General features: G+C 32.1%; 1 protein-coding gene across 1 annotated transcript; it reads right to left on the minus strand.

Annotated features, from left to right (window-relative positions):
* Positions 1-241: 241 nt before the first annotated feature.
* Positions 242-27,620, minus strand: LOC129225739 (COP9 signalosome complex subunit 1-like; the record flags this gene model as incomplete). The annotated part of the gene is given in 14 exon segments (XM_054860237.1): positions 242-370; positions 485-558; positions 3,631-3,678; positions 6,112-6,198; positions 11,085-11,222; positions 14,304-14,384; positions 14,468-14,573; positions 14,668-14,762; positions 20,963-21,103; positions 22,158-22,235; positions 22,420-22,555; positions 23,172-23,333; positions 23,424-23,605; positions 27,525-27,620. Coding segments are annotated over 13 exon segments (1,422 nt in total), but the record flags the coding sequence as incomplete, so codon positions are not given.

The raw sequence follows: 27,620 nt of genomic DNA on the forward strand, positions 1-27,620 counted from the left end.
CAACCTCACTTTTTTCTGGCATGCCGGATAATGCCAGGTAATACGGTACGTATAAAGAGGTTTAATAACTAGTCATCGAAGGTGGCTAGTAAACGTTATATTTCTACAGAAAAGTAATTTTTCACTTTAAATACTAACAGGAATTAATTTTTTGATTTTTGTTTTCGGGATGAAAAATTAAAATCAAGCCTAGTTATTAAATAGGTGCTGAACCTCAATGTAAATAATTTCAGATATCTATCAAAATGTAGTAAATTTTATTTCACAATTAGCATAAGCTAAGCTGTACATAGTTCGTCAATGAGTAAGGAAACAAGTTTCTCACTCAGAAATGCTAGAGAATCTTAGTTCAATTTTTACAAATCAGCATCTGAAATTTAAAGAAAAAGAATTTAATTTAAACAATACAAAAATAATGAATTTTATTTGAATAAGTAATAAGATAATTTTGAAATAGATAAACCAAGAAGTATAAGGCATGTACTTTTAATTTCGAGGTGTGCTGTTAACTGGTGTCATACTTAATTCATTTCCTTGAGAACCTTCTCTTGGTGGACTCTGAAACACAATTTAACTTATCAACTTTACACTACTTCACAATCAATATAAAATATTAAGCAGTTTTAGTCATTTCATTTATGCCGATGAACGAAAGCTTTATTAGAAAATTATCTACTGACAAATTTTGGTACAATAATCTAATTTTCGTCCCTTAACTTTGCATAAAAAATTATCGGTTCATATAAGAAATGCCATAATTTAAAAATAGGAAAAAATGTTTACAAAAATATATTATTTGGTTCATGTCAGTATGGCATTATAACAATAAAATTTCAAATCCCAAAGTTTATTGTTACTAAAAAGGTGGGGAAAAAAAGCAGTTACTTTGTGCTATGTCATTATTAAAGCACCACAGAGAATTTTATTTAAGAACAATGCATGACATCTGAGTTTCATGCATCTGATAATATGAATTGACTTGTGACAATTCATACAAAAGGAAGTTACTAGCGTAGATAAATTTAAACTGAAAAATTTGATGGACATTAAAAACCGTACCGTTTTGTAAACTTGATCATACAAATTTAAATGCATGTAAAAGAAAAAAAAAGTTGTGCTAATAATAGATATTTATTCCTTTGCAATGATGCAAATATGCACATTGAAATCATAACTTTAATTTCTTTATTAATACCAAGCATTGAAATTTATCAGAACTTTAAACTGACATAAATAAATAAGACTTGAGACAAGCACTGGATCTGTTTTTAACTAAGCAAAACCAAAAAACTACTGTATTAAATCAAGCCAATTTTATACATGAGTGACAATCTTTAGTCACGAACAGAACGTTTGGCTTGCTAAAATATACTTCAAACTGCAGCCTTTTACATGTACTAGAGTGCCTTGAATGATCAGAGTGACGATAGGCAGTCCCCCCCACTCAGAAGAGGGGAAGCGCCTTTGTCCGCCGAGGGCATCCTGACGAAAGTCTCGTAGACTTAACATAGGAAGATTGGATGGGTCTTAGAAAAACGCTTTTTTTGTGAATAATCAGTTTTGTACTGACCTTAGGTTTCAATTGCATAAATGTATAGGCTATCATTTTTTATCCTTTTTGCAACTCTAAGTGAGACATTGATTTAATTATAGAGCAATGATCTTAGGATTTTGGATTCGGGTAGTGTTGGCGAGCTGTTTGGCTTCAGTAACATTGCGGCAACCACGCTCCGCTACAGGAGCATTTCATTTTCGGTTGTTTAGAAGTTAGTTTTGTCCTGTAAAATGTGTTTCAGCCCCAAATACTTTTACTCAAATGAAATAACTATCTGAGAATAAAATGCATCTTGTGTGTAAGAAACACAAATATATGTTAGTTATTATAGAAACTATTCTGAAGCTGCATACTGGTTATGGTTCCTTATAGAGAAAATTGAAAATGTAGCACAATTTTTATTGTTTATACATAGAAACCATAAAAAAAGCGGGAAAAAAATGTGAAGCACAATTATAAAAATATTACTCACAGTGTGAACGCTCAAAACTAAATACATTTAAAATTAATTTAAATCATTCATATTCATAGTGTGGGATGAATGCTTTAAGTAGGTTTAATTTCAACTCTGGGTTTTTCATAATGTTTCAAAGAAAACTCCAGAAATTGGTATTTTTTCACAAGGTTAAAATATTATTAAGCCACCATTTTAAATTTCATTCAATAAAAAGTATTTCTTTCGAACAAATAATTTCGACAAAAGTGAAACATTCAATTTTATGAAAATTTGCAGTTTTCTAATTGTAGCACTCAGCTGACAATCTACTTTCACTTATTCCTCATTTCTTCAAAGATAAAACTTTTTTTTTTCTTTTTCCAAAAATATACATTGCGATAACCATGAGAAGTGAATTGTTTATTTTGTTAAGAATTTGTCTGCATTTGTGCAGTGACACTATCACTGATTTATTTATTAAGAACTCTGAATTCAAGCTTTTTAATACAGTAACTTTCAGTTATTTAACTCTTATTTTCATAAAAGTTGTACATAGCAGAAATTAATTGAACTTATTCATATCCATATAAGGTAAAAGGGAATTAAGTGACAAAAACAATGTTAGCAAAAAAACAAGTTTGAAATTTTTCTTTTCTGGTAATTTTTATTACTTGATTAGATTGTCTTGGCTTGAGCTTATAAAATGAAGATTTGTTTGTTGAAATCTTCGCATATAGTTCTTCTTTATACTTCTAAATTGAGTATTAAAAGTTGAGTAAGTGGTGCAAAAGTCTCGATTTTGTGGAAAAGGGGAGGGGGGGGGGCATGACTTGGTGCCCTGCACCTCCCAGCTATAGATATATTATGTTTCCTAATTTGCTTCAAGATGAAATTTTTTTATTGCACATTACGATAAGCACTGGAAGTTCATTATTTATTTTGTGAATTTTCTCTCTTTGTGAAATAGAAAACAATTTTTTTTTTCATTTTAAAGTAATGCTTTTCTTTATTCATTCTTTTTGAACTGTCTTTTGTTAAAGTTATATTTGTCACTTACTTTGTTTTTTCATTCATACACACTAAAAATGTAAAGATAATAGTGATGCCGCTTATCAATTTCAATTCATTTTTCTTAGAAATCTTACTCATGTATTTATTTTTGATGATGTTCAGCAAAGTAAAACGGACAAGGATAAGTGAAAACGAGGAATGGAAAGAAACTCAGTAATCCCTGCTAAATGCTTCAGAAATTGAAGTCACGTTTGCTGCCAAAATCGTGATAACGATTCACATTTGGTGGCAAATTGACTTAGTTCAGCCAAACGGTCAAAATTTTCTCCCCTCACGTCTGGACGAAAGTTGAAGCCACGCTTGTCCGGGGGGAAAATCACCGCTGTTGTCACCACTCTGTTCTGAAAGCACTCTAACATGTACAGGAGACATTTTACAGGTTGAATGAGTATTATGGCCATTTAGGTAAATATTAAATAAAATTTAAATTGGTGAAATGCAGAAATTCCACCAAAAACTATTTTCCTAAAAAAAGGCTTGAAAAGGAAAAGAAAAAAGAGTGAAGCACACCCTAATAAAGAGACCCTAAGGAAAAATATAATGCAAAAGAGATTAAAAATATATTTACCTTGACTTGTATTTGATTCCGTAACATTGCGGATCGAAGGATAAGTTGCTGAAAAATAAAAAAAATATTTCAAAACTAGTTACGTTACATATGAATATCTGCGTTTTTGGTACCAGTGCAAAACAAAAATAAGTACCTAAATTGGTAAAATTAATAAAAAAAGACAAAGCTGAAAATTTTGCATAATACTAGAAACATTAAATTCCATTGACACCTTGATATTATATATGTTACCATTAAAATATATAATTCAGTTATTTTATAGAATACCTAGCTATTCCATGAAATAACTGATCACGTCTGTTAAAGTGTGTAATGTGTTATTAATTTGACACGTTAACTAGTTATTCTATGAAATAACTAGGTATTCTATAAATTAACTAATGAGAGACAGTTAAACTGTAAAATAAACAATTTATCTAAAATGAAATAACTAGGTATTCTATAAATAAACTAATAATAGACAATTAAAATGAAAAGAAGCAATTTATCTAATTTTTTCAGCGTATAAATGGTATTTATGGAAACATACAAGATATATGATATAGATTATTTTACACTTTAATGGGCTGCAGATCGTTATTCTATGAATAAACTAGGTATTCTATAAAATAACGGATTTCATACTTTAACGGTGACATATATAGTTATTGTGCATTTCTGCTAAAAAGCACAATATGTATAGCAGCCAAAGCTTCAGTCATTAGCTGGTCAAAGCTTTAGTATTCAGAGCGTCAGTCTTGTTAGAGTTAACAGTTAGGTTTCTTGCTCCTGAAGATACAATGAATCAAATGGGTTGGTAGTTATAAATTTAACTGTTCAATATAAAATTAATTATGTAGAGCAAAACAAATTCTATGAAAGCAGTATTGAATAAACAAAGTTAGCTTAAAAAATAAAATCAAAAAAGTAAAGCATTTTCCTTAATTAATAACAGCAACATATTTAAGTCTCATTCAGTTAAAAGAATGCAGAAACTCATTTTAACTGTACCTATTTTTTAGGAAGCTAAACAAAAGATGTTCAAACTTTTAATCTTACAAAAAATTCCCAAAATTTTGGCGTTTCTTTCTTTTTTTTATTTTTATTTGTTAACGAAAACTTTAGAAAACTTGAAATGTGAAGACTTCAGAGTTATTCACTTTTCTTTTTTTTTTACTTTCTTTTTTGTATTTGTCTCTCCAGATAAATGAAAATGACCATTCATTTAATATGGAAACAGTCCAGGGTCAGCAAGAGCCAAGACAGGCTCTTAGTCAGTTAGGTCACTGGGCCCTTCGCTCTATAAAACTTTCCAAATTCATACTACATCAATGTCAATTTAGAACTTCTCAAGGTGCGGGCCCCTTGTTTTCGACTAGGCTGACATGGACTGTCATCGGACTTGAAACAGTCAAATGTACGGTCAACTTTAAAGTTCTTTATTCATGAATATTTTTGATTTTTATGGTAATGAAGGAAGTGTTCTACAGCTTGGCTATGGTCAGTAACTCCTTTCTGGTGACGCAGTAATTTTGCTCCGACTTTGACAAGCAATTGCTCCAGTAAGCGATGATATGTCCGTTGCTGTCTGTTTCTTGAGATAAAACAGCTCTGATACCCTCGTGGCTCGCATCAGTATTGAGGATGAAAGATTTTTTAGGCTGAGGATATAAGAGAATAGGTGTTGATGTTAAAGCCTCCATCAGTTGTAGAAATGGATCTTCGCATTCTTTGGACCATTAAACTTTTGCTTGTTCTCCATCAGCTTATGCAAAGGTCATGCAATTTTGGAAAAATCCTTCACAAACTTCCTGTAGTACGTGCACAGCCCCAGGAAACTTCGCAGCTGATGTACGTTTTCGGGAAGACTCCAACGCTTGACCACAGATACCTTTTCTGGATCGGTTTGTACACCCTCGGGATATATAGATCTCTTGATGAAATATATCATTTGATCAAGGCTTGTCCATTTCTTGAACATCTACCTTAGCAAGTAAAGGATGTGGGTCAACTAGACCAGTAAATCAGGCAAGTTGGTCCAAGTGATTATGTGTCAATCGTGCATCTTAATCAGTACTTGTAATGAAGATTTAAAAATATTACTATTAAAACTTGGTCAAGAAGGTACAATGATAATTTCATTTAAAAAAAATGGTTTAATTCTTTCTTATTTTTAATAATAGAAAAAAAAAGAGGGTAACGAGCCTTGGTATGACTTAATTTATAAATTATGCATCTTGGATTTTAAATAACCTTTCTAAAAAAATTAAAATATGTTTCAGGTAAAATCAAATATTTACTTAAAGTGACAAATACATACAACTCATTTCAATATACAAAAATAATGATAAGTATTTCTGGTAGAGTCTTCAGATGGATTCAAAGTTAAAAAGAAGTTTTAGTTTTATTCAGAAGTGCATGAATATAGAAATTAAACCAACATAACATACCTTAAAAAAAAAAAAAAAAAAAAAAAAAAAAAAAAAAAAAAAAACTTACTGTTGTCCGCCTCTGATATTCTTTGCCCATTTGAATAGCTTTTTCATATGTAGTACTTCTCTGATCAATATCTTTAGCATAAAGAATCTAAATTTAGAAAATAAATTATGTATTTAAATACTAAATTTGAATTTAAAAATCAACAAGTTTTGTAGCTGATAACTAAGATGAAAATATGCAAAACTTTAACCAGCCTGCTTTTCCATCCGTTTTTAGTAATGGTGCGCCGGAAGGAAGAATTCTCAAGTTTGCGCCATTAAGAAGTAGCTTGCACAGAAAAATTAAACCTAAACCATTTAACCTGCTGTATTAACTGACTTTAAGATCTACGAATAGATTTCATTTTAAAATTCAATAATCCTTATAAAAGTGTTTACATTCAATCAAGATAACAGCAAATAAGGCAATAAGTACAGGGTGGGGCACATAAAACTGTCATGGGATAAAACTTAGGGGGGGGGGATAACTTGGTGAAGATACAGTAGTAGAAATGCTATTGATGGATAGAAATATACATGTTATTTACAGTAGCAGTAAGGGCATGGTGCAGTGAACATCTAGTCCAGAGGCATAACAACAAATTTTAGGTGGATTGTGCACTTCGAGGTAAAGCAATTTTGCTTTAGATTCTTGTTTCGGGACCTTTAAAGAATGTGTTTAGACATGGAGGCACTTGCTGTGAGGTTTCAGTAATATTGTACAATCGCACGAAATTTCAATCCATTGTAACGATTTTTCTGCCAAATAATAATATATGTTTTTTGATGTGTTCTAGTTGCTGTGGAGGCTGAATGCAATAATCAAAGATAGAGAATGTAGTGGATACATCCTTTACTGAAAAATTAAGTTTTAAGAGCTCAAAAATGCGAAAAATGCTGTTTTGTCAGAGCTGTCAATAGTGAAAAACTAAAAATATTCTTAAAATGCTAAAAAAAAAGACCACCCAGATACCCTTACAATTAAACCAAAATAATCAATGTACACTTTATTTATAAAACTTAAAATATCCACTTGCTTTGTTAAAAATGCCGCATGTTTGACGGTTAGCCACAAAACAATCAAAGATATCTTTTGCCGCCATAGTCCGGCGGCATAACGAAAACACTGCATTTTGAGGCAAAAGCAATTTTTTTTTCCTAATTATGTTTTAGGGTCATCAAGAAGCTTTTTTAACCATAATAGCATTTGCTACACCATTTGGATAGATTTTTATAGGTCCCAAAGTGTATCATCCAGTGGCATAGCCGAGTCATTCTTAGTCGCTTTTCACGTCAAAGAAAAGTCGCCGGGCTCATCAAATAACCACATATGCATTATTTGCATTGTGTAAAAAATCCTTTGAAGAGAATATCAAAATCAATGAGAGGACAGTCCGAAAGTTACAAATGAAAACGATTGATATCTATTCAGAGAAGAGAAAAGTTCACAGTTCTGTTCTTGTCCGCTCATCCTGAAGACTGAACTTCATGTCCTGATTTTCATGCATTACATGCTGGAGATTTCAAACTCTAAGTGCAAGTGTACCGGACTTTTAGTTTTTCAGGTTTTGAAAGTTGTGACACAATCTCATCCTCCCCCCTTTCAGAAACAAAGAAAAATGATCAGCTTTGGCAGCAATGGCAAGCCTTATCTGCAGTCAACGACATTTTTAAATCTCTTTTACTCCTTACTCTAGAAGAAGTACTATATATTGCATTTGGGCTGGAAAAGTACGTCATAAAAATATATGATAGATTAGTGAAGAGAATAACGTCAACTTCTCACGGAAAACATAGTACTCTGCTCATCGGAAAATTGAAAACATTCCCCCAACTCATGACGCACTAATAATAATGCTCTTAGAACGTCACTTCAAGAGGACATATATTAAAGAAACGTCTACAAGTAACTCCAGTCTTTCTTACCCTCAAGAATATGGTTGAATAAAATAGAGTCAATGGCCCGCGAATTGGAAAATATACCTATACTTTCTTTTCCTTTCTTTTCGTTTCACTTTACATTAACTTTAACATTTTACTGTAATTGTACAACAAAAATCAAATTTTCAGGTTGAATGGACTTCTATTCTGCTTTTGAAGCCTGTCATTATATAATCACAAAATCAAGTGTCATAATTCTCGATGCCGTTGTGGAAAAGCTGGTCTGACTTGCACTTTGTGCAAATGTTCTTTTGAAAATGATGAGACCTGCTGAGATATGTCCCAGTAATGTTTAAACTCTGCTTTTGTAACAAAAATACCTAATTGATCCAAATTTAAAATGTTTTTGACTAAAATTCGGTTATTTTTGAAAAAGTTAAGGAGAAGATTATTAGTGCTATATTTTGAGACATTTTCCGGAACCAAATTTTTTAATGCCTTTCTATCGCTGCTTTTAACCAAACCCAGTGGCACGACAGCCCTTGGGTGCCAAGGCCTACTTTGCTCATTTCAGTCTTCCTGAGCAAGGGATCTGGGGTGCTAGGCAGATGTTCTGATTAAGTGATCCGCCGAACTCGGAACTCCCAGAGTTTATTTCCCAAGCACGCTTGGTATTCGCTGCTTATAACAATATTTATTATAAGGAGACATAAAAAGGTGGAATTACTCACACTATTTTGCTCGAAAGATATCTATTTGTAACAAATTACCTACGGCAAGTCCTACCCGTGCGTAAGATAAATTTGGGACACAATAAAAAACAATCCAAATGACTTAGCGAATGCTTCCGTGGCTAAAAATGATCCTTAATAACCCTAAAACACAATTAAAAAAAAAAAAAAAAATGCTTTAACCTCAAAATGCAATTTTTCATTATGCCTCTGGACTAATCATCATGTGTTGAGGAGTAGTATATTGGGGGGATTTTGATTACTACTCAGTAAACATTACATGTTTGGTTCTAAATTGATTGACATGAGCCTGTTTCAGATAGAAAAAAATCATGTTTGGGTATCAAAATTTAGAGTCATAGGTATTGCAATGAAAACAAAAACGCCTAGTCGATCTCAGATAGTTACAAGGCTGAAATAATAAGGCGGGAATCTCCAAAGCACAAATATGCAGCTGCCCAGAGATTTTTTGATACAAAAGAAAAAAAAAACCCTGCAGCTTTAGAACATAAATAGTTTTTCTTAACCATGTTGACCAAGATGGAACCAAACGCGCTTCCTTCTTCGCCAGTAGTTATCACAAATCCACTGTTGCGAAGACACTCCTCCATAACTCATGATGTTGCTCATTGCACCATGCTATTGCTACTACTGTAAATGACGGGGTATACTGCTATCCATTGATACAGTTTCCACCATTGTATCCTCACCACAACTCAGACAGCGCCCTCTCCAATTACTTGAGGTTGATATGCCGCACTCTGTAGTTGATTTAACAGTCAAGCAACTACACTATGGGAAGGCATTTAACTCTTTCAAACATACAGGATAGAGGAAAATTACCCAGTCAGATTAAACCAGAAATACAAAATGGCTAAAATCTCACTTTTAGTTTTTGCAGTGGTACAAATATTTGCATATAATTAGTAACTATTAACAAATTTAAAACTGGATTTTTTGAGCAATCACGATTGCTTATTGCTTTCATTTGACTGTTTTGATGTCCTATGATTTTATTTTCTCGCCAGCACCCTCTGCAGCATCACTGTCGACCGGCTCCTCACGATGATGCTCCTATAGCAAAAACCACCTCCAGGTTGCATCCATATCCTACTCACACGCATGTACAAACACAACTACACACGCACACACACCTACATACACAAACACACACGCATACATACAGACACCTACACATACCCCGCCCCCATGCACACAAACACTCATACACACAACTACCCACACACTCATGCCTGCACACAGACACAAACACACATGCCTACACACACATACCCCCCTACACACATAAACACACATTCCTATACACACACACACTCGTGATTGCAAAAAACATAATTCAAATTAATCATTTTCCTTTTTTTTTAAATCACTCATCATAAATATTGATAGTGCACAGAATCTAATACCAGAATTTGTTCATTCACTTTAAAATATACTGAACATTAGTAATATTTTAAACCCCTCAGCAAGAAGGGTTTCTACTCTCCCAGTAGATTAAAAAATAGGGCCTTTATGTGGACTTTTAAAGGCACATTTCTAACTTTAAAGGGTCATTTCATGCCAGTGGAATAGCAGGAATTTATTTATGGTGGAAAGAATTTCACTTATAAACATGTACATAGTAAAGTGTTGTAACTTTTTGAGAGAAGGGAAGGGGAGGATTTATTTATAAACTTGCTCCCCCCCCCACTCCAATTCCACTACACTTCATTGCTTTCGATTTTAAAATACGACCTTTGATTACTTTTTAGGGCTTTTAAACTACTTAATATGGCCTTTAGATTGGTCCCTACCAACAATACTTGACAATAGGTTCTTTATAGGGGCTTTAAGAACCCGTAGGAACCCTGGCAAGGGTATTTCACAGGTGGAAATTGGAAATATGTCCCAAAATTTCATCTAATATTATTTTCAAGTTTCGTATTTTCAATAAAAATTAAACATTCTCGAAATTCAGGGGGGGGGGGGTTGAAATTTTTAAAATATTACATTTGATTTTTTTGTGTATACAAAATAGCAAACATTCTGCATGTTAAAAATCCAAAGTCAAACATTCTGAATTTAACTACAAAATAGTATCCTTTCCTCAGGAACTATACATTTTCCTTACTTTTCTAGATTATCCAGATGCGTATCCCTGGTCAACTAGTTCTTTCAGAACAAAAATATTTCAGAAGACATGTTATGCTGAATTTTCCTTTAAACTCCAAGAAATTATTTGTGCAACACCTTAATGTGTTTCCCGGTTTCTAAGATTTTACAAATTTTGCTGATCTTTGCTCATGGGACACGGGACACTATAACAATATAACTTCCTGAGATGCTGTAAAGTTTAGGAATGACAAAGTTTAAACATACATACTTTGTTATGAGAATCTATTCTTGCTTGTATTTGGTTGTCTAATATTAGCTGCATAAGCTCATCTTCTAAAGCTCCTACTGTAGTATTAAATGCAACAGCCATTTTATTCATATCAGCAGATAAATAAGGACTGAAATACTAAAAGGAAAATCATTAAAACATATTTCATTTTGCTATATAAGAACGAAACATATGTATATTTAGTTTGTTAGAACGAATGTTTATGTTAACTTTATATAAAAAAATAAAGAAAGAGAAAAAATAGTAGGAAAACTTAAGATGACTAACTATGCTCTAAGATGTAACTACTTCAATGCTTTACTAGTGTTACGGAACAAATCAGGGGACTGTCCAGCATTTTTCACAGCAAACCTTTTTCGTGAAAAATACCAGATTAAGACTTGAGAAGTTGACACCCATCTCTACCGGGCTAGTATGAAATTGACAAGGTGAAAGCAAAATGTTTAATTCAAATTTAAAGGGTCTTAAAAAACTGTCATCACAGTTGGATTTATGACTTGGAACTTTTCAGAGTTTCCTGTTTATCGTGTTCATATTAATTAAAAAAAAAAAATAATAATAATAAAAGCTCCTCATCAATTAAAACAATTTAGTTAATGTTGATGGCTAAGGACATTCATTGATGGACATAGAAAAAAATAAGTAGATTCTGTGTTGTACCTATTTTATTCTATATCCATCTGAATTTCCAGATATAGTCTGTTTGTTCCATTTAACAGGCTATGTGTGTAATCAAAATACAAGAATTCGGTCCACCTTAAATCCACATGTTAATCATTAAAAGATTTTACATTTGGGAAAAATGTATTTTGACAATGCTACAAGCAAAGACAGGGTGGCCACAGGAACTGTGAAAAAAAGTTCCCTGACTTTACCCTGATTTAGTTCACCAAATTTCCCTGATTTACGTTACCAATGATAATGGTTTCCTTTCTTTGCTCTACTTGAAATCCATTGCATGTTTGTATAAAATGCAGTATTTTAAACGTTTGAAGTTGTGTAAAATTGTTGGACTAAAGATATATTTTTAAAAAATGCTACTTTTTTAATAAAATGGTTAAAAAAACATCTTTTTTGGGGGGGGGGGGGAACCCCCTACAAAACAGTATAATAAATTTTTCTGCATGGAAATAGTATAGAAAATTCAAAAAAAAAAAAAAAAAAAACTTTACTTCCAGAAATTGCTTAGCATAAGAATTTTAAGAAACTATTAAAATTACTCTTAAAAACATATGTATATTAATGATAGAACTAAAAAGTAATTGAAATTATTTTGAACTAAGTTTTCAAACAGTATAATAATTGCTGCAAGAATAACAAGTAATAGTGAAAGAATAGAAGTAATGCAGTTGTTCTTATATAACTAATTGACATATTTATGCAAAACAGATGAAACCATTTGACATCCATTCATAGGGAGCTTTTCTCTAATCAAGAACATAGGTTTCAATGAATGAATACAGCATTTTAACAATAAAAAAATAAAGATATTTACTTAAGTACACAGGTTAACTCTATTTCAAGTTATTTCAGTATGTAACGAAAAAAAATCTTAATTGCTTTTTTAACAAGCAACTTTGAAATGCAAGAAAAAAAAGGAAAAAAAAAGCAATTAGTTTATTTCAAAATAAATAAAAGAATACAACTTGGTCATAAAATTAAAGAATCACTTAAGTCTGAAGAAAGGAAAACCTTTATAATCTGCGGTGACAACAAATAGTATAACAGCAAAAAACAAAGTTTTTTTCATTGAAAGTTCAATTTTAGCAATTAAATTAGAAACGCGAAAAAGTAATAACTTTTAAGCTTTTATAGTATTAATTAAAAAACCAAAGATTTCTTCTTGAAATCGTGGTTACAGTACGCTAATTACTTCGAGACAACGGAATAAAGGCAAAGGAGCTAAGGCATAAATGCAGGCTTCCTCTTTGCTTGTATATTTTACGTAGCTTTGAAAACGTAAAAGGAAATTTCAAGCTATGTAAAATAAACCTAACAGAAACCATCTTAGGAAGTTCATCCTGTGGTTAATAAGTAAGATTCAATACTTTGACGTTGAGGAAAAAAGATGCACAAATATGCGGCACTATATAATCGCACCTCATTAATTTTACGTTTTATTTTTTTTTGAACTGATAATTGGCGGAAAATACGTAGGGAATCTTAATTTGTAAAGCAAAAAAAAAAAAATTTTTTTCTTCATAAAATTAATTTTCCCTGATTTTTTGTTATTTTTTCAAAACTCCCTGATATTTCCCGGACTTTTCCCTGATTAATAAAGTTCCCTGACTTTTCCCTGATCTGTCGCCACCCTGAAAGAGCTATTAAAAATGTCGGTGCGCTTCGAAAATGAAAACAAAGACCCATTCGGAAAGTAGTATTTCCAACAAATGAAATAATTTGAGCTTAAAATTAATTTTTTAAATGAATTATTTTATGACGGGCGCTGCATGACTTCTGGATGACTCTTTACAGAGATTGACTAGGGTGCTTTGTGAAAATTCTAATCGTTCATAGCGTGCCACAAATGGGAAAAGTTTGGGAAACCCTGCTATAGCTAGATAACAGTTCAACTAACAAAAAGAAAAAGGATTATAAGCTGATGCAGTACATGTATTAAAGAATTGTAATAAAATACAGCAATGAGTTAAGTTTACATTTTATAATCAAGTTTTGTTAGCAAAGAAAAAAAATTGAGAACAGTTCACATTTAAGTACATATATGGCTAATTCAAGCATCTATTAATACTGTTTAAAAAAAGATTTGATCATATTCTTGCACTAAGCATCCCATTAAAGCATTATTTCAGATGTCAATAATAATGGTTTAGCTATTACAACAATTCTAAAATTGGAAGGATTTGACAAGGGATTTTTGATGAAGAATTTTCGACAACAGTTCATTTGCCACATTTTTGATAGAAGATACTCTGCTCTGCAATCATTAAAAATCAAAAAAATTCTTCCACTAAAAACGTTTAAAATGGCTTAAAAAAATTTAAAAGCTGCTATGAATCATGCAATCTACTCTATGGCAAAGATTTATCCAGAGATATGAAAACATCAAATTTCATTGCAGCAAAATTGTTTTTTTGGTCACTTCAAATTTAATAAAACAGTATTTGACTGTATTAACAAAAACTACTTGATTCAGTTTTGTGTAAATAAAAATTATAAATATTTGACAAAATTACTCACCTGAATTAAGGCTCTATTTCTAATTTGTGTATATAGAGTATTAACATGAGGTGCTAAATACATGTCCAATAATAGATTATCCTGGCAAAGAAAAACAATGATGTTTTAAAACAAAAAACTTCAAGTCAAAATTTAGTTAAAAAATATAATTGTAAGAAAATTACCTTAATTTCATCGAGTAATTTTAAGCATGATGCATATTTTGAATCATAGAATCTAAAAATTATGTCCCTCAGCTGAGGTTCCAATTCCAAGAAAAGTTTGAAAGAACTATTAAATAGAAAATAAAACAAACAAAAAATTGTACGATTAGATGAACTACTTTAACAGAATATAATATGTGAATTAAAGAAAACATATTTACCTGCTAGAAATAACTTTCTGCAAAAGCTCTTGCCTGTCAAATGAAGCTAGAGCAAAGAGACCTCCATACATTGCAACATTGTTGGGTGACAGGAGCTACAAGTTAAAAAACAACTATAACTACTTAATAAGAACTATCTTTTGTACATAAGGGGGAAAAAAAAAACTTTGAGTTTCATGTTGCTTAACTGCACATCCTTTCATTGAATTGACTTGACAGATTTGATATTCTTTATTTTACAGCAGGAGGAATTTACTGCTATCTAAGTGATTAGAGCTTATTTTGAAATATTCCTTTATTTTAAAAGGCATTATTAAAATATTTTAATTGCATATATCATATAATAAATTTTTTAATCATATATGTACTGAATTGGAAAATACAGGGAGATTATAATTAAAATTCCGATTTCAAAGTGCTCTGATTTGAAAACTGAGAGTCAGAACGACTTAATATTTCACGTGATCACTTTGCTTGTGAGATCAAAGGAAATTCTTTGGAGATAGGGAAAAAAATGTTCCAAAATATTTCGACAGATGGCAAAGTCAGAGTAATTTAAGAGGAAGAGCCTCCAAAAGGGATTCATTAAATGCAAATATCTTGTTAGTTGAAATGAAACAATAGACTAAGGGGGGGGGGGGGACAATCGACTACAATAATCTGAAGATAATAGATTACAATCTAGTACAAACAACTTAATAATTCAACAGCCAACACAGAGAAAATAATGATTGTAGCAAGAGAAATAGTGGAGCTTAATGTAACAAACATTTTACAGATGGCTGATTCATAACTTGTTCAACAAGTCCTATGCCTTATTCTGCTGTCAGTTGGTAGCGCAAAACAGCATGTAGTAAAACAGATCGGAGGGTATCTGCACTGATGCTATGCCTCTGGTGTGCATCTCATGTGACAGAATTTGCAGCAACAGCATAGCTGCCAACCTCAAGATAAAAAAAATAGGAGCACTTAAGGGTAAAAATAGGAGCAATGAGGGTTAAAATAGGAGCACGAAATCCACGAGTCTGTGCGACGAGCGGGAAAAAGAGCCAAGGAAACAAGAATGGACGGACGAGCTAAAAGGCCGCCCGAATAGTTCGCTGTGAAAATGCCGTAGTTGTAGATGTAGAATTGATATTTGATTTCATAAATGTAAATAGCTGTTGTACATAGGTTCTAGTATTAATTAAAATTTCATTATAACTGTTAATGCGAATCGTTCGTTGAGTGACAGTGAGCAGACAGTGAGTGACAGCAAGATCAGAACCCATCGAATCCCACAATATTGAAGATTAAAACACAATTACTTCTTATACTTGGAAGTAAAACAACTTCATGGTAAAGGTCAAGACTCTGAAATTTTTTAAGTGGCCAGTGGCCACTAGACTCCAAAAACTTAGTGGCCACCACTGTCGCCAAAGTTTTGAAATACAAACTGGAGGGGAGGGGCAGTTTTTACAACTTTCATAAGAAAAATAGATGAATAGGACTCTCTCTCTCTTTGCACATTCTAAAAGAGAGTTATTCAATACTTTTTTTTGCACATGGAAAATTTAGGGTAAAATAGTTTTCTGAATTATCTTTTAAAAAAAAAACCCCCAAAAAACAAATAAATAAATGAGAAGTTAGCAGGAACCTTCATTTTCGATGAAATAGTTTTATTTTATAGCAAAGCCTCCAAGGCAATGAGAGAGGATCAAATACAGATTAAATTTCCCCTTCAAGAAAATAATAATAAAAAAAAAACATAACTTTTTGCCTTTTGTTATTTTTAATAGTTTGCATTGAGACAAACAACCAATTATGTTTTCGGAAACTTAGGCTATTAATAATGTAGTCTACTTCCATTCTGCAAATGACCAAACATGGCAACAACGCAAAAAATTTAAGATGATAGATTTTTGAATTTTTTGCATTAAAAGTAATTATAAATAATTAATAATCCTTAAAAAACTAAAATTTAGATGAAATAGTCAGTTTTTAGCATAATAGTGTCTAAAGCAATGATGATAAAATAATATTCTGAAGAAAAAATTTTGAAAGAGACGATTTGAATTACGAATTTTCCGAAAAAAAAACCCCAGCTTATTTTGCATTATTTTCAATAGTTTGCATTGCAATAAACATCTAGTTCTGATTTTGAAAACTTGGCCACTTACAAGTCTTGAGTACTTAAATCTCGCAAATGACCAAATATGGCGACTAAGTCAAAAATTCAGATATAAAATTTTGTATTTGTTGCATGAAAATAATTTTAAAATAAAAAACCCCATGAAACTACAATTTAATTGAGAATTTTTAGCACATTCGTGTCCAAAGCAATAAGGTAAGATGAAATTTTAAAAATAGTACAATTGTTTTCATTTCTCAATAAAATCATTTAAAATAACCAAAAAAAAAAAAAAAAAAAAAAATTTTTTTTTTTTTTGCAGCACATGTTGCTTATTTTCATTAGTTTCCAGTTAAAAGAAAACCCCAATTCTGCTTTGTCTTTGAAAACAAAGGCACTTAAGCATCGTCTACTTCCATCTTGTGAATGACCAAACATGGAGGCTACGTTTTACACGTAGCTGAAATGCTCTATGAAAAAACGACGTTCTCCGATTGACGCTCCCCCTCGGTGTTTATCCTGACACTAATGCTTCCAAAGCATCAAATTGTCTTCTCTTTTGTTGTGTTTGTGCACAATTCCTGCCTTCGAGGATAGGGAAATTTCTTCGTTTTCCTCAGAAATCGAAAAGTGTACTAGTAAAGTCGAAAAAACTCCGTTTTTTGGAATAAATCGGATTTTTGGAGCACGCAATAAAAATCGGAGAAACTCCGGGAAAAACGGAGCACTTGGCAGCTATGCAACAGCAATAAGAACTCCATGGGTGCAAGTTTAGTGATGTGTTCAAGACGGAAAATATTTTCAGCCCCCCCCCCCTCCCGGCCGCATGCGGGCTTAAGGAAAAAATTTGTGTGCATAAATGTTGTAGATTTTAACAATGCCAGTTTTGGAATCTGTGTTTGATTTAAATTTTAAACCTTTAAATTGTAATATTTAAGCGTTTTGACATCAACTTCCAAAAAAATCTAAAATCCGGCAATAAGGAGGTGGGGGGGGGGGGAAGGGGGTCTGTGGGCTCTCCCCCAGAATTTTTTATAAATTGAAGTCCAAAAAACGCTATGATAGGCCATTTTGGTAAAGTTCATGGAAAGGAGGGGTTCAGGGACTCTTACATCAATTATTTCAAACTGATAGTACCAAAATCACAATATTGGGAAACTTTCAAAAATATTAGGGAAAGAGGGGGGGGGGGGGGGGGGCTCTGGGCTCTCCCCGAAACTTAAGCTTTAAAACTCCATCTTTCATAACTTTTATAAACTTTTTGAATGCAATATTGAAGGGATGGAGTTCAGGAACTCTCCTTTCGGCAATATTTCGAAATTGAAGTTCTAAAACGCAATTTTAGACGATGTTGGATAAGGTTAGGGGTAAAAGCGTTCGCAGCTTCCCACCATTAGTTTTTTGCCGGTCATAAACATTTTTATTGTAGCAATAAAATCACTTAGGACATGAGATTTTCACTTTTGCAATATAAATCAGTTCTGAACCAGAAAAGAAGTAAAGGTGGGGGAAGGGTATGGCCGACTAATGGTAATGAACTGGCACCATTCCCCCCCCCCCTACAGTCTTCATTTGAAAAAAAAAATACTTTCATAAGATATCAGGTGGTGAAATTAGCACTAAAAATCGCTTCAGTGAAGTAGATATATTTTTTAAACAAGGTACACTTTCCAATATTTATTAATTAAAAAAAAAAATAGGGGAACTGAATCCTAACCCCAGGCAGGGTCCCTGAATCACATCCTTCTTAAGGCACTCAAATATAGCCTAAAGTGGTGCTTTAAATATTTCAGCATCAAAAAATTTTCGGAAAAGAACTCCAGAACCCTTTCTTCTAAATTCACCACAAATGTCTTAAATTTCAATTTTTAAGGCTTCAGTTTCTAATTTTTTTTTAGTTATAGTACCCCCCTTACCTATAAACATGACTTATTACCGCCTAAAAATTTTAATACTTTCATTTTGGAAACTTATTGAAAGAATCTTCCTACGCCCTTCCCCCTTAAGTCATCCAAAGATAGCCCAAAACGAAGCTCTTGAAATTTCAGAAATGGAAATATTTCGGGCTGGGGTGCAGAACACCCCCCCTCCCTCTCATTGTATTTACTAAACGCAGTGTAAATTATTGTTTAAGATTTATTTTTCTATTGAGAGAGCAACTCCCCTCCTCACATCGCCAAAGACAACCCAAAGTTTTAAGACTTCAATTTCGAAAATGTTCTGAGAAAGCCCTCTGAATTCCCTAACTCTTAACTCACTCAAAAATAGCCAAAATAGCATTTCAATAGTTTAGAACGGAGAAATTTTCGGGGAGAGAGACACCCCTTCCGAACTCCTTCCCCTAAGTTCACTAAATTTGACTTAAATTTGCGGTTCCCTTTTTCATCTCCGAAGATTTAAGAATTTAAATTCTAAAACTTATTGAGAGAAAGCAATCGAATTCTTCTTACGTCTTCTAAAGATTACTTAAAGCTGGGTTCTGAATACTTCAGTTTTAAATATTTTTTGGGGAAGGTGAACCCCGAACCCCAAGACAGTCTAAAGTTGAGCTTTTAAGACTCCAGTTTTGGAATTTCGCCTAAAGAGAGCCCCCTCCCTTCTCTTAACATTGCTAAAGACAGCCTAAAAGTTTTAAGACTTCAATCACACTTTTCGGGAGAGGGTCCTAAATGCCCTTTCACTTAAGTCATTTAAGTATAGCCTCTAATAGTTTTAATACATCAGCTACAAAACATTTTCATGTTAGAACACCAAAACTATTTCTCATAAATTTTCCAAAGATTGCCTAAATTAGTGTTTTTAAGACTCCAGTTTTCGATTTTTTTAAAAACCTCCCCATCCCCACTTTGACATTATTAAAGACAGCTTAAATTTTTTGACTTTTAAATTTTTAAGAGTTTGCAGAGGAGAAATTTGAAACCACTCCTTGCTTCAAAAACGCCTTTCAATTCAGTTTTTCGATATTTTATATTGGAGCCCTTGAGTAGCCCCCCCCCCCTCTTAGATTGTCCAAAATATAAACGTTTTAAGACCTCAGTATCATGGGTTAATTTGCGGACCCTCTTTGCAAGAGCAGCGTTTTTTCGCAAATTTGTGCTGCTGTTATTTTTCTCCTTTCCTTTCTTTCCCCTCTCCCACCATATTTCCATTCTATCAAGTGTTAACTCAATGACATTGGAATTTAGTGATTCTTCAAGTCTTTGTCAAAAATGCAGGAACGGTTGCCCATCGGTGTTTCCAACCAGCTTGAAATTTCCTCCTGATTATTTCCAAAATTCCGATTTCCATTAAAATCTTCAAACTCCCTGATAGTTTCCGTTTTACCTGGTATGTGGACGCCCTTTGCTGTGGCGAAAACATTTCATCTTGTCAGCAATCACTCTCAATCGGTGATTCAGATTCAACTCTTAAGACATTTGAAGAGCGTACATAATTTTTATTTATGCATGTTAAGTTTATAAAAAAAAAATACCGCAAATGAAAAAAACGAAATGATGATTGAAAATAGCATGAAAAAAGCTAAATTTTCAATAAGAGCCGATTATTTCGAAAAATCAGGGAGAATAGCGAGCAACTCCTCGGTCTACAATGCAGTGAGTTGGAAATAACAGAGCTATACCTAAAAAAAAATCAAATGGCGCGAGTCTAAAAGGCACTCCTCCAAAAGCACGTTGCAAACAAAACAAGTCCATGGCGGAAAACCGAGAGAATGTCGATGTAAAAAATTTGTGGTTATGGAACGGTACAGTAATATTAAAGCGTATTTTTCAAACACTCAATTTATCTTTTTTAAGTAAAAACTGGAAGAAAGTCATCAAATTTCTTTCTGTCCCGACCTCCGTCTCGGAAATTTTGTCCAAGACGGAAATCCGTCCTGAGACGGAAGGTGTTGCACCCATGAAGAACTCTGACAACTATCGAACATTTTTTTAAACTTAATTTCTCTTCTTCAAACAAATTCTCATGTCATCCTAACAATTCTGGTGAAATATCAAGTCATTTTGACCACTAGTTTTTAATTAGAGCAATATGAAATAAAAACGTTGCATTGAGGAAGTCGAAATTTGTTTTGCGTTTTACCCTGTACGAAAATTGAACACTTCAATGGTTTGTGTTTTTACAAAACGTCTGCTACGATAAATAGACATCTGCAGAATACACACTGGCTTAATGAATTACACTTACGTCAGGAAAATCACAGTGGTCAAAAGATGCTTGAAGAAAGTTTTTTGCAGCAGATTTATATTTTCTAGTAGCCAGTTCAGCTAAACCAGCAGCACACCTCAATTTTGTTAAAACAAGTTGATTTGTTTCTTTTCCATTTGCCTGAAAATGAAGAAAAGGGAATATTACAATACAAATGATGGTAATAACTCCAGAAATCAGCAGGTACTAAAAAAATCCTCCCTCATTATTTACTATAAGGCTGATAAACTCATGGTCCCACTCTGAAATTTTTTATACGTACAGTAGACTCCCGCTACAACTCAATTCAACTTATGGGAAAGGGTTATAACATGATTTTTCACCAGCAAATAATTTTAGACCTAACGCCAATTTCTCGCCCACAACACGAAAATTTTCAGAAGGGAATCGCGGTCTGTAAGTATCAGCTTTGGTATTGACTGCTAAAAATATTTTTTGTCGTGAGTGGACCTTCATCCCTTTATCATCACTGACAGCGGAAGTTCTCCTCAAAAATTGAGGAGATTCAAACTAGAAATTGAGACAGCAGGAAAAAGTCAATTTCATGCTGTTGCCATTCATGATCGTTAAAGAGAAAAAAATACTGTCATGTATTTGTACAGTTTATTTCAAAAACCAGTCAAACGACAAGCTCTAAAATTTTGGAAAAGAATTTTTACCCTAATTTAAAAAAAAATTCCACTATGGGTTACTACATTTTTACTCAAATGTAAACATAGTTAGATATATTTCTTTCAGTGAAAAGTGTTGTAATCCCATGTGAAAAACTTAATGTGATGATACAACTGTTTTTTTAAAACTGGAAATTTTGTCGTTGGACTGGTTTTTGAAATAAACGATTCATTTAAGATGAAAGCTCACAATATTTAACATGATATCTCACATTTAGGAATGCAGAAGTACAAAATGAGAAAATATAAAGATTCATTTGATGCAAAATAGATTAAAGAGTTAGATTTTTGGAACAGCAACAATTGGTGATTTGCTTTGGTATAAATGGAGCACCACTGAACCTTTTCATATTTATAAAAGATAATGCAATTATTTGGACAAGTAAATTTTATAGCTTTTTAGATGTAATCAGAGAAAAAAACGAATCCAATTCAGGATAATCTAAAATCCATCACAATATTTAACTAAATTGTCTGAAGGGAGCAATATAAACTAAACTTACTTCAGCTACTTCAGGAGTAACTTCTGCTTTATTGACATATGTAAGGACATGAGACCAATTTTGAAGATAAACGCTAACCTAAAATTATGCATTTGATACATGATTAGAAAGAATAATAAGTTGAAAGTATTTAATCTAAACATTTGCATTTCATTTTTGAGAAATAAAAATGAAAAAAGGGGGGAAAAAGCCCAAGCCAATAAAGAAATAAAATTTTTAAGATTAAAATTCAAAAAACAAATAATTTTTGCTTAATATTTACCTTAATAACATTTAAACACATGTTGACAACATGTTTCCCGCTAGTGCAGTAATCTCTTGCTCTGCTGTAACATTTCAAAGCATTACTTAAATCACCACAGTCTAAATAATGATCTCCTAAATCGTCATGGCCACGCCTAAAATAAATTGCGCAAGATAAAATTATGAATTCTGTATGAATATTTACATACACATTATTTGTATGACAAAGATCTGAAATATCACAATACCTAACATAATCAAAAACAATAACATTATTAAAAGTTTAAATTTTAAAAAATAAACAGGGGAATGTCCGTGAACTTTTTACCCATAACATTACTAAATAACCATCTAAACTGCAATTTTAAAACTACAATTTTGAAAAAATCCCGGGTTGAAACAGCCAAACTCCCAATCTCTGAGCAAATATTACGTTTATGATTTGGTTCATAAATCTAGTAATGACTCTGTCTAGAACCAAAAGCTAAATCCTGTCTCTGTATTTAGGATGCTTTTGAAAAAATTCAGGGAGCACCAATTTCATACACCCATTTTGTTTTTTGAATTCCCAAAAGCTTTGCTCTTCCTTTTGGAGGTTGGTGGTGCACTCCTTTCTGAAGCTCAGTGCACAATTATGAACACAATAGTAAAGTATATGATTGTTGTTAGTTTTTCCACAAAAACTATGCAGCAAGGAAACACAGTGCAGTCAATGATTGGATATTTTAAACATAATATAGATTTTTTATTATTCTATCTAAAATTACTTGCCTTATACTTTCTTTTATAGAATTACTTTTATAGTTCTTCAAATCGGTATCCAGTTTCTCTAATTTAAGCGCTGCTTTTTTGCTTTTGGTTTCAATCCATTGAGAATCTAAAGGTACAACTCCAGCATTGAGGCCTCCTGTTACGTCAGGTAGATTGGAGTTACTACAAAACGATGCAACAAAGAATAGCTATGTAAGTTAAAGCTGGTCCGCATTGAACTTTAAAATTAACAGAGAAGGAAGAAACACTTACCCGGCTGCTTCAACCAGTTTTCTGTGTATCATCTGGTACATACTAACATTGTATGTGCTTTGAACATACGATAAAGCCATTTTCAGTGCTTCTATTCTAAGAGATGGACAGTGATCTGCTATGTAAATAAGTCTGTAGAGCTTCGCCAATCCAGTATAACTACTTATGTAAGCTTCTAAATCCTAATTTTGAAATAGTTTTTTTTAAAAATAACATTGATTTAAAATAAAAATTTAAAGTTAGTTCACAACAAATGACAGAAAATGCTTAAAAATATTTCAAAAAAAAACTTTATATTAAGCAAATAAGATGTATTTCCCCCCTCTTTACTGCAAACAAATAACTATTGCAATTTAGAAAAAGACATGCAAAATTGAATCACTTTTTGTTAAAAGGGTGTAGTCAACACTGTTTGTAAATTGACTTACCCACTTTCAACACAAACTGATTCAATTATGTTACATAGAATTGCACTTGAGAGTTTTAAAAAGTCAAGCATAGTCATAGAATGAAAAATAGAGTGTTTTCTCATAATCATCATACTTAACATAGCAAAGAAAAATCTCAAGTTATTGCACAAATGAAGAGGTTAGCTGATTCTTATACTACAGCATGGATTAATTTATATATGAATATGTATACGGTAGTGTTACAACATTCCACTTTGCATATTTTACATAACAATTTTTGTTTTGTCTTTGTAGAAGTAAATCACATTTTATAGTTCTCATTTTTCAACCATAGGGCAATTCCATGATAAGGTCAACCAGATGATCAAATTTTCAAAATTAAAATTTGTAAACAAATGAGGTGTCATTTTAAAGGTAAAGAGTTGTATATTTTGAAATGTCTGTCTAAAATTTGATCACTTCAGTTATAAATAAGTTACAGCAGGTTAAACCAAGGTCAACATCTTGAGCATTTGAAACCATATTTGGAGACTCTCGAAGAAATTCTGTTTTTTTCCAAAAAATACATGCTAATATTATGAATTGAAATGAATAACCATTTAAAGATACAGAGTGTTGCTGGTGATGTTGCAAAAATGTGTCAAAATATAATTCATTTTGATTTGTAAAAGAATTCCTCTGGGGTACATTAAGTGTTTTACGTCCGACACCAAAATGGGCAGTTAATTATGCTGAGTTAATAATTTTAAAGCAACATACATGTACTTTTGGGTACAAAGTAAGAATTTCAATCTCTTTGATGTAACCTATTTTCATTTTGCAACAAGTGAATATTTTTTACTAAAATCTTGGTGTCGTAAAATTTTTTTTACGTCCGACACCGTTACATTCCTTTAAATAACATATATGTTTTCAACTGTGTTTCTCCCTTTTTTTGCCTTTAATTTTAAGGTTAAAGTGAAACATGCATAAAAAAACAACTTAATGAATTTATTGTATATACATTTAGGGTTGATAGGGGTAAGTAGGACCCCTTTTGAGAAAGGGTGTGCTGAATGAACGTAATACAGTTGATTAAGATCAATTTTGGTAAATTTGCCAAAACTATAAGTGTAAAAAGAAATTAGAAACACTAAATGACTGCGTCTATGTAAAGTTGGCTAAGGAAGATCCATTATCAACATTCAACCCATATAAGTCTTGATGATTTTCTTTCACCACCAGCTTTTGTAGCTGAACTATCAATTCCTACTAAGTCATCATAGTTGTCTTATGTTTCACTAATACAAATATTTCATCAAAATTGCTTTTGATTTTCAAATCCTCACTGTTAGGGGGGGGGGACTACTTACCCCATAGTGTGGGGACGTCTTATAGCAAAATTTTACGGGGTAAGTGGGGCCCCTCCTCTAAAACAGTTTTTAATAATATTTTACTCAAAAATTCTGACTGCAGTATGCACTTTAAGTTAAACTGTACATGAATGTTTAATGATCATAAAAAAATAAATGCTAACTGGGAAACACTTCTTTGAAAAATGCTGCTTAAACTCGTCAAAAAATATTGTTCAGATTTTTTTTTTTTTGACTAAGTTTTCTGACCTAGAAAAAAATTCCACTTAACCCAAATATATGCAAAACTAATCACTATGATGAACCATGACATGATCAATGTAAAAAGTATACAAACCATATGGATATTTCAGTTTTTGGGGGGTGACTTACCTCAGTGTCCCACTTCCCCCAATCAACCCTACTTTTGAATTTACTTGGTAAATTTTGTTTCAGTATGTGTAACCTATAATTTACATATTTATAACTGTAATCATTGTTATGTATTTACATTTAAGAGCAATAGTTTACATCCAATATGAACAATTTATGTCCGACACCAAGCTAAAAGTATTTTTTTAAATAATTTTATTCCTTATAAGGTGGTTTTATTCTAATTTACAACACATTGGATTATTTTTATAATAAAAAACATTATCTCGGGAGTAACACCCCCTGAACCCCCCCCCTCCCTCTCAATTACAGCAATGTTCCAACCAGAGGCAAAAAAGTTTCATAATTGTGAAGGTGGAAAACTTCAGATTTAGAATATAATGAAGGGATGAATGGAAGAAATAGCTTTTTGAACTGGAAGAGTTCATAAAACCTATTTTATTTTTAGAATTTCTTTCTTCAATGCTGAATAACTCTCAAAATTATTGTTCAAAGGAGCTAATTTTGGTTATTAAGCATTGTGGGCACTCTTTATCTACTTACCCTATACATCAAAACTTAACCTATACATCAAAAGTTTGAAAAATCAAGTGCTTTAAAGGCCTTATTTCGAGAATGAAATTCAATGATTTTTCAAGAACCATATGAGCCTTGCAGATGCTATTGGATAACATTTAAATTTGTAGTTGTAAAGAAACAAAATGGAACGCCAATAAAAAGGGAAACAAACGGAAATGCAAGAACTAAAACCAATCATCTTAAAGGCAATTAGGAAAAAAAAGAAAGAAAATTTGACTTTAAAATACATTAGATTTTTAAAAGGGAAGACAAACAGTTAAAATAGAAAAGTTCTTGTTTCTTTGAATGTAAAGATATTTTTTGGTATCCTTTCACAACACTGGAATAATTTGAAACGTTCTAGTGTCACTTTTGCGAGTTGCATAAAAAGTTTACGCCAAGAAGAACTAATTTTGATAGCAACTGGATTTATCATTAAAGCCTAATAATCTGGCAAACAAATGCAGAATTTTGTTTAAAATTTATTTATAAATTATTTAATAATTCAACTGTAAAACCTAGCCGATTTTTCTGCCATTTTTGGTACCTCCTTCACAAAAAAATGGACAAGCAAAATTGGTATATTCAAAAATAATGTAATAAAAATGGTACCTTCAGGGTGAATACAAACATTGTATAAATAAAACATTCACTCGTTTGCATGTGGGGAAAAGGCTTAAATAAGATTGATTTATTCAGAACTTTTCAATGTAATGAGGAACATGGTAAATATATAATTACTTTTCCAACTAAAATTAGGTTCCACTTGGTTTTTGTTACAAATACTAAAATGTTGATTAAAAAATTGCAGAATAAAAAATAGGATATTAGTAAAAACTTTCAAATGCCAAAATTAAATTTCATAAAAATTGGCAATAAGATAAAAATCCTGACAGAAATATAAAAATTGCTCCTACTTATTTCTTGGCAGGATATCTTTGAATACAGCAGCTTGTGCCACTCTATTTTACACTATGTACACTTTCAAACTAATTTTTTCTACCCTATTATCAGATTTTTTCCCCATTTTGACCTCTTGCTACTACTTCTTACAAACCTAAAAGTGGTAAATTGTGGATCTCAAATACGATGAGTCAGGAAACAAAATTTTAGATCTGACCCAAAATTTCATGTTAGCATCTAGGTTTGAAAATCTAGGTTTGGAGTGAAAATTTTTCATCACAAAAAAAAAAAAAAAAAAAAAAAAAAAAAAAAAAAAAAAATGCTGCTAACAACTGTTTCTAAAATGATCAAAATTAGCATTACATAAAACAGAGATGCATACAAGTTAGACTGAACAGTGTCTGACTGAATGTACTAAGTCAGTAGTTTAACAAGGCAATAATAATTAATATGAGATGTTTAAACTTTAAGTAGTCAAATGTATAACAATAAACTTGTGAATTTACCAATGTTGGATTTTCAACAATGTAAACTTCTTCCTCAGATGCATCATTTTCATCTGGAGGTGCATCAACTTGCATAGGTTCAACAGAGCTCTGAAA

Source organism: Uloborus diversus, chromosome 7, assembly GCF_026930045.1.
Source record: "Uloborus diversus isolate 005 chromosome 7, Udiv.v.3.1, whole genome shotgun sequence".
Classification (NCBI taxonomy): Eukaryota; Metazoa; Arthropoda; class Arachnida; order Araneae; family Uloboridae; genus Uloborus; species Uloborus diversus.